Source organism: Zootoca vivipara, chromosome 3 (genome assembly GCF_963506605.1).
Source record: "Zootoca vivipara chromosome 3, rZooViv1.1, whole genome shotgun sequence".
NCBI classification, from domain to species: Eukaryota; Metazoa; Chordata; class Lepidosauria; order Squamata; family Lacertidae; genus Zootoca; species Zootoca vivipara.
In genome coordinates, this window is record NC_083278.1 from 96922484 (window position 1) to 96936536 (window position 14053).

General features: G+C 42.9%; 1 protein-coding gene across 1 annotated transcript; it reads right to left on the reverse strand.

Moving 5' to 3' along the window:
* Nucleotides 1-348: 348 nt before the first annotated feature.
* TBCC (tubulin folding cofactor C) lies at nucleotides 349-4052 on the reverse strand. Its single transcript, XM_035111236.2, has one exon. The coding sequence runs from the start codon at nucleotides 4002-4004 to the stop codon at nucleotides 3000-3002; it is 1005 nt and encodes a 334-aa protein (XP_034967127.1). The 5' UTR covers nucleotides 4005-4052; the 3' UTR covers nucleotides 349-2999.
* Between the last annotated feature and the right edge of the window lie 10001 nt (nucleotides 4053-14053).

The window sequence follows — 14053 nt, forward strand, 5'->3', positions numbered from 1 at the left end:
TTTAATTAGAGACAACCACTTTAGCACTGGAGAGAAACATTACTATTTTCAGTGAAAAATCAACTTGCTTTAAAAAAAACGAAATGAAACACTTAAGAGGAAGCATTGTAGCCTATCATTCTGTAAGTGGTCATTCCAACCCCACTTATAAATCTCTTAATGGAGAGTCCTTTCCCCTTCCAAAGCCATCTGCTCAGTTACTGATCAGCTTGTTTCATCAGGAAGTACTTCCTGAAGTAAAATAAAAAAATTCCTTCAGTAGCACCTTAAAGACCAACTAAGTTTTTATTTTGGTATGAGCTTTCGTGTGCATGCACACTTCTTCAGATATCTACTTGTAACTATTCTGGTAATGTTAGTTCTGTGAGGGGGAATTGGGGGCTCCTGACTGTGCTATGCAGTTCCCAGGGTGTGTGTAGGGGGAGTAATGACTGTTCATGTTGTATAATAGTGCTTTAAATGTAGAGTGCAGATGGGACCTAATTTTTTTTAATCTCTACTTAAAAAGCTAGATGGAAAAGGAAGGTCTTCAACAGGTCTTTTAAATGTGTTCGTGGGGAGGGGGTTATTGTGTTGGTTTTTGTTATCATGTTATGCATTTTGTTTTCATTTTGTATTTTTGTGAAACTGCCCTGTGATCTTCAAATGAAGGGGGGTATACAAATTTAATAATTAATAGTTCTGATGTAGGAGGCAAGGACTGGACTGCTGCTGAGCTTGCCTTTGTCTAGCTACAGTGCCTTTCTAACCTAGAGGGATGGATCCAGGGATGAAAAAAAAAAAGCCTTCTACTTGCACAACAGAGCTTTCCCTGGTTTCTCCCCCATTCACACACTACAGCCCTCTTTGCCCCTCCTGAAAGCTGCTTCAAGAGTCAAGGGATCTCCTGGAATAGTATGTGATGGGTAATTTTGCAGCAGGATAAAGAAATTAGAATCATTTGGCAGGGCTGTCTTGTACACGCCCATTTCTGCTCACACAATATATTCCTGGATCCAAGCTGCACAACAGGGATCAACAACACTATCCCTTCTCACCTATAACGGCTTACTAGGGTGTGTGTGCTACTAGCAGCCATTCATCCAATTAATTCTTGGAATTCACACTGCTACCAGCAGTAAAGCAGGGATGTGGGTGGTGCTGTGGGTTAAACCACTGAGCCTAGGGCTTGCTGATCAGAAGGTCGGCAGTTTGAATCCCCGCGATGGGGTGAGCTCCCGTTGCTCGGTCCCAGCTCCTGCCCACCTAGCAGTTCGAAAGCACATCAAAGTGCAAGTAGATAAATAGGTACCACTACAGCGGGAAGGTCAACGGTGTTTCTGTGTGCTGCTCTGGTTCACCAGAAGCGGCTTAGTCATGCTGGCCACATGACCCGGAAGCTGTACACCGGCTCCCTCGGCCAGAAAAGCGAGATGAGCGCCGCAACCGGACCTAATGGCCAGGGGTCCCTTTACCTTTACCAGCAGTAAAGCACTCAAGATATGCCACCTCTAGTTTCTCTCCCTGCTTGTGGGAGAGTGAGACATGGCCTTCTCCCAGTGTCACAGAGATATTAAGAGGTAGAGTACCACTTGTAAAACAAAATTCACAAGAAACCAGTCACTTGCGACTTTTTAATCTGAGCATCCTGTAAACAGGGAAAAGCCATCAATATTTTATAAAAACCAGTAAGTTCTTAACTACTTTCATATTAATACTAAAATAAGATAAGGAACGGAAGATGACATTTGCTGAAATAACATGGACAGTACATCAAGACTTTGAAATGTGCAGACCATTTCATATATGTACAGAAACATGCAAAATGCTATATAAAGTTTCATCTGCTTACTGTGAAAACAGTTTTCTTGCATACAGCAAAATAAACGTGTGGGCACAATCTAGGCAGAGTTCAGCACTTTTAATTTCACAATAATTTTTGTGGGAGAATTAAGCATGTGCTTTAGTTGTTTAATGCATGTATACATTTTTGGCTAGTCACAGACCTTTCAAAAACTTGCAGGTACAGTGTTAATTGAAACCAAAACCAATTATATGCACTTGTTCGGGATTAGGTTCAAAGGTGAACTAAAGCTTACAAACACCGTAATTCAGCAACACGTTTTGGTGACATTTTGTAGGTGGTGCAGGTAATCCCGCAACGTCTTCTAGCAGACAAAAGTATATTCTATTAGGGACATTTGAAACTGAAGTGGAAGTCCATCCAAAGTTTGCTTCTGGAAATAGAGCATAATTTGAATTGTTTAAAAGGTTAGGCATCCAGTTGAAGGGATGGTTTGACACCCCTATTCTGACTTGTAGCACCTCTGTTATACATGTGCCACATTCCTGAATAAGCTTATTTGGCAGACATGTGGTATACGAATTGTTAATAACATTTTTTCAGCTTTAACTACAAGTATCAATAAGATAAGGTTATACTTTCCCCAACACTTGCACTGGTTCTAATGCAGGCATCCCCAAACTTCGGCCCTCCAGATGTTTTGAACTACAATTCCCATCTTCCCCAACCACTGGTCCTGTTAGCTAAGGACCATGGGAGTTGTAAGCCAAAACATCTGGAGGGACGTAGTTTGGGGATGCCTGTTCTAATGTGTTACAGAGCTGAAGCACTTCACCATCCAAAGCACTGTCTTTTTTTTAAACCTGCACAATGAGCAGATAACCAAGAGGACTTCAGTGGTATGGCACATCTTATCTTAAAAGCTGTGGCAGAAATGGGAAAGCACCACCATAACAGAGTTCGGAGAAATAGTAAGGTAGCCACAGCATAAGGGAACACAGAGTGCACACAACAGAAGGTATCAGCACCAGGGCAATTCATTAGTTAGCAAGGCTGTGTTTGGCCCCCGCTTATTACACTGCCTAAATCGATACCGGAAACAAGAAAGAGGCATCACTCTGGTATCTCCAACTGCATTCTTTGGTAAGCCGTTTCCAGAATGCAGCCGGCACTATCTAAACCCCTCTGCGGAGGCGGAGGGGCTACAACCACCGGTTCAATCCCAGTCCGTGATCCTCTCATTTTCGGGGATCACGCTCCAGTTGGGCGAGGGCTCGTTCCTAGCCAGCCAGTTGAAGTCGTCCACCTGGCTCCAGTTGTCCCTGCTCCTGTCGAGCCTAGAAGTCTCGAAGTCGGCGTCGATGCCCTCGTAAGTCCACGTGTAGGGCGCGAAGCGGACCTCGCTGCAGTCCTCCAGCATGGCCCGGCAGGTCACCTGCACGTAGAAACTGCTCCGGGTGGCCTGGTGCGTGCGGAGCTGCTGGCAGGCCAGGGCCACGACGCAGCCGTCGCAGCCGTCCACCATCACCGAAGTGGACACGGGCCCGCAAAGCACCGTGCAGTCCCGGCAGCCGCGCACCGACAGCGTGTTGGGGTTGCCCCGCAGCCGAACCCGGCAGCGGGTCAGCTGCGAAAGCGCCACGTCCCGCTGCAGCAGCTCGGCCGGCCCAAGCTCCAACTCCTTCCCTTCGGCCCGGCTGAAGCCGCACCCGGGTTCCTCCTCCTCCTCCCGGCTAGGCTGACCCTCCTGCGTCGAAAGCACCGGCGGCGGCGGCGGCGCCTCCTGGGCCAAGGCGGGCTCCTTCTTGAGGCCCTTCTTGAAGGCGAAGCGCTTCTTGGGCTGCAGCTGGAGGCGCCGCTCGGCCAGCGCGTCCTGGAGCCTCCCCAGCGCCGCCTGCGCCTGGCGCACCTCGTAGGGGGCCAGGAAGCGCACCGAGTCCGTCAGCAGCCGCTGCAGCTCCTGCAGCCGCCGCGCCGCCTCCAACACGGCCTCGGCATCTTGCTCCGGCCCCAGCAAGGCCTCGGCGGCTGCCCGCTCCCGAGAGAAGGCGGAGACGAAGTAGTCGCTCTGCTCCTCCCGCACCGCCAGCGACTCTTTCTCGCGGCGCCGCCGGCCGGCTTCCTCCTTGCGCTCCGCTTCCCGCTGCTGGAGCCTCTCAGGGACCTCGGGGGCGAAGCCGCCGGCGAGAGACACCCCGTTGCTCTCAGGAACAGCCTCCATCTTGCTTCCTTCCTCAGGGCGCGGCTGCGAGCGCCTCGCACTAAAGGCGGCGCCGATTGGCCTCGTGAGCCCGGCCTCGCTCGCGATTGGTTGGGGAGGCCTCAGAGGGTGGGCGTGGCCAGCCTCGTTTCTTAAAGGCGCCGCGCCGGCGGTGCTCGGAAAAGTAGGCAGAGGAGGATGGAGATTATTGAAGCCTCGGCCCCCGGCTCATCCATCTGCTCCTTCGGGAGGGTGGAAGGAGCGAAACAAAACACCGCTGGGTGTGGCTGGGACTGGAGGAAGTCGAACGATCTTCGGACGGAAGAAGAGAAAGGGATTTGGGGGGAAGGGTCTTGGATACTTCGGCTCCTGCATTTATAACGTGCAGTATTTGCTAGTCTTTAAGGGACTCTTAGGTGTTGCAATTGCAACCAAAGAAAATCGCATGCCTGCCCCACTGCAAAATATTGAGCCTGTCTTTAAGCTCCAGCGATTTATCAGGCGCTGCTGTGTTCAGAAATGCCGCAAAAGCATTTCTGTGTTCAGAAATGCCGCAAAAGGCAAAAGGCCCTCTGTGTAATAGACATACGGTACATGTTGTAGTTTGCTGTTTGGCCGGAAACAAAAGGTTGTGTTCCCTTACGCATTTAATTATCACGTCTGATTAAAGATGCAGAGGGTTGTGGAGGAATGCAATTCATTTTTTTGAAAAGAAGGAATAAGAAACAGCTGTTTTCCTTCAATATAATAAAAACACTATGTGAGATTTTGGTGCAAATAATTTACTAGATGTCCAAAGTCCATATCGGGGGCCTAATCCGGCCCGCCGGTTGAATTAATCCAGTCCCCGTGGCAGCATATGTCCTGGGGTAAAATCCTAAAAAGAGCTCAGCAACTTCAATCCTAAAAACAACTCATCAAACTTCATCAAATCTGGCCCTCTTTCACTGTATCTGAAGAAGTGTGCATGCACACGAAAGCTCATACCAAAATAAAAACTTAGTTGGTCTTTAAGGTGCTACTGAAGGAATTTTTTTATTTTCTTTGAAAAAAGTTTAGGCATGCCTGTAAATGATTGAAAGATGATATTGCCCTCATCCACTGCTTAGAGCATATGCTTTGATGCAGAAGGTCTCATGTTCCATTTTTGGCATTTCCAGGTCCAGTAGGGGAAATCCTTTTTCTGAAACCCTAGAGAACAGCTGCCAAACACTAGGCCAGCCTTGTCCAACTGCTGCCCGACACCAATAGTTACATCCTAATTTTCGTAAACACATTCATGTGGAAATTACTACTCATTCCTCACCATCTGTGCCTGCCATGGAAGGCATTGGAAATAGGTTTTCACTCATGTTTATGCTGAAAAAGGGGCTCTCAAAGCAGCTTACAAATGCAAACACCATTATAAGATAGTCCCTGTTTTTGGGTTTAGAAAAGGAAAAGGGATTTAGAGATGAGAAAAAAAACTACAGGCATCCCATGACTAGTTAGCATGCTAATACTGTAATAATAATAATAATAATAATAATAATAATAATAATAATAATAATAATAAATTTACTATTGATATGCCATCCATCTGACTGGATTGCCTCAGCCACTCTGGGCGTCTTCCAACAATTATAAAACCACAGTCTCATTCCTTATTGGAATTAACCAGATAAAGGACTCTACTAGCTAATAAGAACGGCCGTGTACCACCACCTGCTGTGCATAGCTGCCAAGTTTTCCCTTTTCTCGCGAGGAAGCCTATTCAGCATAAGGGAAAATCCCTTTAAAAAAGGGATAACTTGGTAGCTATGCTGCTGTGTTTGATTTCCTATAACTTGATTACAGTACTTCCTTAAGAATTCACTGCTGAATGTGTTAACTACACTGAAAAACAACTGGGTGTGAGGTGATTTGAAAGCTTCCTCTGTGCTGTTTAATCTATGATGCCTCGGTCAGACATGCAGGATCCTTTGTGTGATAAGTGTGCATGTGTGAAGCATGCTTTGCTGTTTGGAGACACATTCTAAGTCTGCTGCTTGAATAAAGCTCCAGCATTGCTTCTTATCTATGGGAGATACTGATGCAGAATGATGCCTAAGCAATCCTTTGGAAGAAGAAATGGTAGCACCTTAGAGACCAACTAAGTTTGTCATTGGTATGAGCAGACCATTTGCTATACCAGCTGCCTACAACTAATGAGATTTTGAGTCCAAAAACATATTGAGGGCCACATCCCTGCCACCAATAAGCCAGGGAACCTGTCAAAAAGGATAGCTGATCCAAAATCCAATTAAAAAACTTAATCAACCAACACAGTCCTATTCCTGTTTGTTTAGCAGTCCCAATATGCTCAATGGCTTTAATTCTTAGGTAAGTGTGCACAAGATTGCAGTGGGAGTAGCTTAATTTTTAGAATAAATAAATAGGCCAATATGCACTAGCTTAATGTTGAGTATAAACTAATCAATTAAAGCTTTTGGTTTTATTTCAGAATTTTAGATGCCACCCATGAATTTCAGGGTGTGATATACCCGGTGTGTGTGTGTGTGTGATGGGCTTTATGTTTCCCCCCCATCATATTTTTGGTCAGAAGTAAGTCACATTGAGTTCAATATACTCCCAGACAAGTGTGAATAGGATTGAAGCCTTAGCAGAAAAACACCAGTTTTCCTCCACTCTGCTATAATGCATCACATGCGTAGAAACGTGGCTACCCTTATACTCACAGTGAGGAGTGACTGTCTGAATTTGACTGAACTGTTGTAAGCTATAATCTTCTGTCTAGAGATAGTCTCTGTTTGGCTTTTATGTCAGATGTAAAATTACAGTATTAGACGTTAGGGAGTTTTCCAGCCCCACATGTAGTAATACCAACCTTTGGAAATCCTAAGAGGAAAGGATTGTAAAGGAGGGAAAGCTAGCAAGGAAATTGCGTTGTACCTGGACGGCTTGTTTTGCAATATTTCACCAGGGTTTAACTATCCTGGGGCCCGCAAGCAACAGGAGCTGTTGGACTAGTTAACTGCTATGAATGTTAAGCTGTACAAACTGACAAAGGCTTGTAAGTGCATTTTATTTTGCAAGAGATTTGCAGTCATCACGGAGCAAAAGTGATAGGCACACAATAACTAAAATGATTTCAATTTCCATCGTGTAATTGATTTCCAGCATATAAGAAGTAATAGCTTTTTTGGGGTGGGTGGGTTGTAGAAGGGCAATGTAGTGTTTAGTGTATTATATAGCACTTAGCCAGCTCAGTGCTCACAACTTAATGGGTTTGTGTCTCTGCCTTCAAAAGAACATGAAAAGATTGTGATTTTTATCAGCAGAGTTTCTTATGCCTGGGAAGCATGCTGAATCGTGAAAATGTGAAAGAAACATGGAGATTTGACTTTTTGTCAATGCATTTGAAAGAAAACTATTGCAAGACATTGCATGAGTGATATTTGATGCCTTGCAAATTGAAACCTATATATAACCTGTCTAATATAATTGCTGGAGGTGTGGTTACCTCCCTTGCAGATTGTCTGCACATGTATCGAGGAGATAAAAAGATTCAAGGTTTCTGGTGGCAAGTCTTAGAAAATTTTAAGCAAATTGGATACTTAATTCCAAGAAGTGCAGTAAATTGACATTTAAACTGCTTGGAAGGATATGTGGATAAATGTGAATGTGGAAATAGTTACCAATACCTGTACTTTGATGGGAGTGAAAATGTTGATTGCAATGTATTGGGGGGGGGGGGAGGAGGAGAGACTACTACCTCTGGTCAGAATATTTTTAAAATATTGGACGTGACAATAAATTAACATATTCCACCCAGGCAAGAGATAATGTATTGATTGGGCAATTTTAATTTCCTTTTGGAATGAAACTTTTGATGGTTATGTTGTAAGACGGTATTGTTTTCTTTTGTCTGAATATTAATGGTAATGTTTGCAATTACTCATCCTTTTCGTTTGTTATTTTAAGAACTAATAAAAATAAGCATGTAAAGTGTGAATATGTTCATTCATTCATTCATTCCATTTATATCTCTCCTTTTCTTCACAGAGCTCAAGGTGGCATCATAGTTCTTTCACTTCCCAATTTGTCCTCAACAGATTGCTGTGAGATAGCTGAGAGACAGAGACTGGCCCAAGGTCACCCAGTGAGCTTCATGGCTGATTTGGGATTTAATGCATATTTTATACACACTTGCAAGTTTTATTTGGAGTTAAGAGGTATACAAATTTTGTTGAAATAAAAATTGAACCTTGGTCTCCCAGGTTGGTCTCCAACACTGTAACCATCAAACCACACTGGCTCCTCCAGGGATAAACACATATTTGCAATGACATGTATCATTCAGGTAAAGGTAAAGGGACCCCTGACCATTAGGTCCAGTCATGACCGACTCTGGGGTTGCAGCGCTCATCTTGCATTATTGGCCAAGGGAGCTGGCGTACAGCTTCCAGGTCATGTGGCCAGCATGACTAAGCCGCTTCTGGCGAACCAGAGCAGTGCACGGAAATACAATTTACCTTCCCGCCGGAGCGGTACCTATTTATCTACTTGCACTTTGTGCTTTCGAACTGCTAGGTTGGCAGGAGCAGGGACAGAACAATGGGAGCTCACCCCGTCACGGGATTTGAACCGCCAACCTTCTGATCGGCAAGCCCTAGGCTCTGTGGTTTAACATACAGGTACCCCTCACAGAAGGATGTCCTGCATAATGTTGGCTGTGGCCCAAAAATTCAACATTTAGGTTTATACTGTCTTACCTTTAACTCGAAACAAAATAAAAAAATTCCTTCCAGTAGCACTTTAAAGACCAACTAAGTTTGTCATTGGTATAAGCTTTCATGTGCATGCTCACTTCTATTAACTATGAGTGAATAGTCTTCAACATCTGGAGATCTGGGATTTAGCACAACCTATTTTATTGGATCCACTTTAATTTATTTATTTTTAAAAATATTAGGTTTGTTTTTCTGCTTCTCTCTTTCCCTACCTAGTTTCCACTTATTACTCTCCATTAATCTTCCCACACATTGTTGCTTCATCCTCTTTTTCTCCCCATGACCCTTCCTATCTGCACATTCCTTTCAAAGTCATTTTACGCTTCTCCTGAATTCCCCCCCTCCCTTCTCCTTGCACATTTGTACAAATTATCTCTTATCTCCGCCCCCCCCCCCCAACTTTCTCATTCATTCTTCTTCCCCGGCCCCTTTACATTCACCTCTTCCTCCTGCAACAGCTTCCCTCTATTCTCACTTAGTTAATTAATTGGTTAGTATAAACTATTAACCTTTTATTTCTTATTTCTTTCAACACCACCTCCGGGCCTTTCTCCTCAGAGTGGGGAGACCTATCTTCCTGTCCCCCTGAACTTCTCTGTCCACCTCCTTTACTCATAGAATCTTAGAGTTGGAAGGTACCCAAGGGTCATCTACTCCAACCCCCTGCAATGCAGGAATCTCAGCTACAGCATCCATGACAGATGGTCATCTAACCTCTGCTTTAAAACCTCCAAGGAAGGAGAGTCCAGTCTGTTCCACTGCTGAACAGCTCTTACTGTCAGAAAGTTCCCCCCCTAATGTTTAGTCAGAATCTCTTTTTGTAACTTGAAGCCATTGGTTCGAGTCCTACCCTCCAGAACAGGATAAAACAAGTATGCTCCCTCCTCCATGTGACAGCCCTTAAGATACTGTATTTGAAGATGGCTATCATTTCTCCTCTCAGTCTCCTCTGATCCAGGCTAAACAAACCCAGCTCCTTCAACCGCTCCTCGTAAGGCTTACCGTAGTTTCCAGACCCTTGATCATCTTGGTTGCCCTCCTCTGCACACGTTCCAGCTTGTCAACATCCTTCTTAAATTGTGGTGCCCAGAATTGGACACAGTATTCCAAGTGTGGTCTGACTAAGGCAGAATAGAGCGGTACTATTACTTCCCTTGATCTGGACATTATACTTCTGGTGATGCAGCCTAGAATAGCATTAGCTTTTTTGCTGCTACATCACACTGTTTGCTGACTCATGTTAAGCAAACATGAGTCCACCAAGACCCCGAGATCTTTTTCACAAGTACTGCTAGTATGCCAGGTGTCCCCCATCCTATATTTGTGCATCTGGTTCTTCCTGCCTAAGTGCAGAACCTTACATTTGTCCCTATTGAAATTCATTTTGTTAGCTTGCGCCCAGTTCTCCACCACCTTTTGAATTGTGATTCTGTCTTCTGTGGAATCGGCTACCCCTCCCAGTTTGGTGTCATCTTCAAATTTCATGAGCATCCCCTCAGTTCCCTTATCTAAGTCATTTTTAATGTTGTCAAACAGCAACGAGCCCAGGACACAGAACCCTGCGACACCCCACTTGTCATGTTTTTCCAGGATGACAAGGAACTAGAATGAGTACTCTTTGGGTTTGGTCAGTCAACCAGCTACAAATACACCTAACAGTTATTCAACCCACATTTTACCAGCTTCCTTGTGAGAATACCATGGGGGACTTTGTCAAAAGCCTTACTCTTGTAAATAAGTTTCTGGTACTGGCATGGATCTAACCAAATGGTTAAAGCACAGCTAGGGCATAGGGCCAGCAAGTGGGGAAGACAGTGGGCAGACTGTAACACTGTTTGAGGCCCACTGGTTGGTCTGAGCCCACTGTTTGAGAAACTTTGGTGTATACAACGATGAAGTGGAAATCATGGTATCTAGAAAATTACCACTGTGTCCAGTATAGTTGGAAAGCATATTGAAAATAATGCTGCCACCGTAGTGTTCTGACCAATGGGTGGCTTTCAAGAAGTTGCTGTCTCTGAACTCAATTTTTTAAAATAATAACAATTATTTTTTTAAAGTAAGCTCTAGGAGTAGGGCTTGTTAAAATTTGTGTGTGATTAAGTACAAAAGGTCCCAACAAAGGAAGAATGGATATACAAATTAAATGAGTATTATTTGTTAATGGCAAAGTTAACGGCAGCAATAAGAAATCAATCAAATCAAAAATTAAAAAATGAATGGAAATGCTATGCGGAATATCTGGAGAAACAATGCTCAAAGAATGATGTGCTATCATGCTTAGATTAAGAGATATGAAGGAATGCAATATTAAAATTAGGAGAATAAGTAAAATTATTTATAGAATTAATAGAATTGTACACAATAACAGAATGCACAATATTGAAATAATACTTTATGATGGAAGTCGAAATAGTGACGGAGGGAAGTTGGAGGGGTGAAGGGTGGTGGGCGTTGATGGTGGGCTAAAAAGTGTAATGTACAGTATGAATGACAATGTAATGTAATGAATGTATGTATTGTTTATGTTTTAATCAATAAAAAACGAAAAAAAATGTGTGTGATTGTAAAAGGTAAACAAAGGGACCCCTGACCATTAGGTCCAGTCATGACCGACTCTGGGGTTGCGGCGCTCATCTTGCATTATTGGCCGAGGGAACCGGCGTACAGCTTCCAGGTCATGTGGCCAGCATGACTAAGCTGCTTCTGGCGGACCAGAGCAGCGCACGGAAACACCGTTTACCTTCCCACCTATTTATCTACTTGCACTTTGACGTGCTTTTGAAATGATGTAGCGATCAATCAGCTGCCTTTGTTAGTTACACAGTTGTGGACCTATTATTCATTGCAGAAACTTTCCTGACCTCTTCCCAGAGAAGGTTCCAAAGTTTTGTAACCGCTTCAGGAAGACTTAGCTGTAGCTAATGCCATCTAAACCTGTTATATAGGTCATATAGTCAGCAGGACTGACTGTCTAACTAGAGCACAGTTGGTGGGTGGGCTTACATGGGGAGAAGTGGCTATGTGACGGGAAAACAATTTGTAGCTAGCAGCAAGAGTTCTGATTCAGCTTCCTCTACTGAATGACTAATGCCAGATTCCACAGTGAAAAAGGCAAGTTTGGAGGCCCATGAATAGCTTCAAGTGAGCAACTACTCCAGCAAAGGTTGAGAGCAGACTATTGCTTTTTAAGCCCCTGTCTGCAGATTGCCCCCTCCAGTCTCCACCTCCCCACCTCCCATAGATAATTTCAGAGCCTTAAAAGGCCAACCATCTGGCCTGAAAACAGGCGCCATTCTTCTTCCATAGCTTCTACTTGGTGCACTCCTGGACTGGTGACGTGCGAAGAGACACATCTGGTTCTTCAGGCTCAGGGGGAAATGCCCGTGAGGGTCTGGGCGGTCGCTCTGTTGGCCCTAGAGGGCCAGAGGGAGGTTTCTCTGTCCAATGGCCTCAGGCACAATGGCCTTCAGTAGTCAGGTCTGAGCTCTGAACCGGTGTCCTGATCACTGTTAAATTCAGGAAACATTGTCTAAATGGCAATATAATCTCTGAGATCACATTTATTGGTCAGGGAGTCTAGCTAACACTTGGGGAATGGCAAGACACCTCAGTGCTGGCATCCTTTCCTAATCATTTATTTTATTTTATTTTTCAAATATATTTATTATTTTGTAACACACAAAGACAAAAAAATAGACAAAATACAAGAAATACAAAAATACAAAAAATACCAAATACAAAAAATACAAAAGACAAAAAGACAAAAAAACAAAAATTCCAAAACTTCAACTTATATCAATTCTAATGGCTGTGACTTCCTCAAGTTCCTTCCAACTGCGTTACATTGTAAATCCTCTGTAGTAATTTCTAAGTCTTATACTGTACCTTGTTTACCTTATAACTTTTCTTTTTCTAATCTTATCTTATATCATAACACAAAATCTCACACATACTGCTTATTTATAACTACACCTCTATATCAATATTTATTTAAACATATATTTTTTCTACAACCTCCCTGTACCTCCTAAACTTCTATTAATTCTTTTCAATAATATGTTTATTTCTTAAATACACTTTGAATTTTTTCCAATCTTCTTCCACCGCTTCTTCCCTCTGGTCTCGGAGTCTCCCGGTTAGCTCTGCCAGTTCCATAAATTCTATCATCTTCTTCTGCCTTTCATCTATCGTTGGTAATTCTTCGTTCTTCCAATTATTCGCTAATAATATTCTTGCTGCTGTTGTGGCATACAGAAAAAATGTAACATCTTTCTTCGGTATTTCCTCTCTGACTATCCCAAGTAAGAAGGCTTCTGGTTTCTTAACAAGGGTGTTTTTCAACACTTTTTTCAATTCATTATAAATCTTTTCCCAGAAGTCTCTTACTTGGGGGCAAGTCCACCACATATGGTAAAAGGTTCCTTCTTGTTTTTTACATTTCCAACATTTATTATCATGTTTATGATAAATCTTAGATAATTTTACCGATGTAAGATACCATCTATACATCATTTTCATCATATTTTCTCTTAGAGTATTACAAGCGGTAAATTTGATACTTTTCTTCCATAACCTTTCCCAGTCCTCCATCAAAATATTGTGTCCCACATCATTTTCCCATTTGATCATTACTGATTTCGTTTGTTCATCTTTCGTATGTCATTCCAACAAAAAATTATACATTTTTGAAAGATTTTTTGTTTTAGTTTCCAACAATTCCGTCTCCAATTTAGACTTTTTCATTTGAAAACCAACTTTTTAATCCATTTTATACACTTCATTGATTTGATGATATTGTAACCAATCATTTACATTGTTCTTCAACATTTCATAATATTTTAATTTAATATTGTCTCCTTCCTCCACCAGAATGTCTTTATATTTTAACCACTTAATTTCCATATTCAGTCTTTTCTGCATCTTAGCCTCTAGAGGTGAAATCCATCTGGGTGTTCGCGGTTCAAGCAAATCTTTATATCTATTCCATACATTATACAAGGATTTTCTAATAATATGACTTTTAAAACCTTTATGGACCTTGACTTTATCATACCATAAATATTCATGCCATCCAAAAACATTATCATGCCCTTCCAAATCTAATATATCAGCATTTTCTAATAGGAACCAATCTCTCATCCAGCAAAAGGCTGCATCATGTGGCCATTCACAGGTAACTGGTTGCAGCTGCTACCCTTAGTGCATTATTATCTGTATGTTGTCCGTATTTTTCCCCAGGCAACCAGTCAGCCATCGAGCATTCGAAGAGGCAAGAAAACTTTCTACCCTTTGTCA

What these genes read in the sequence shown, in the direction of transcription:
- TBCC (XM_035111236.2), bottom strand. Translation starts at nt 4,004, where the DNA reads ATGGAGGCTGTTCCTGAGAGCAACGGGGTGTCTCTCGCCGGCGGCTTC.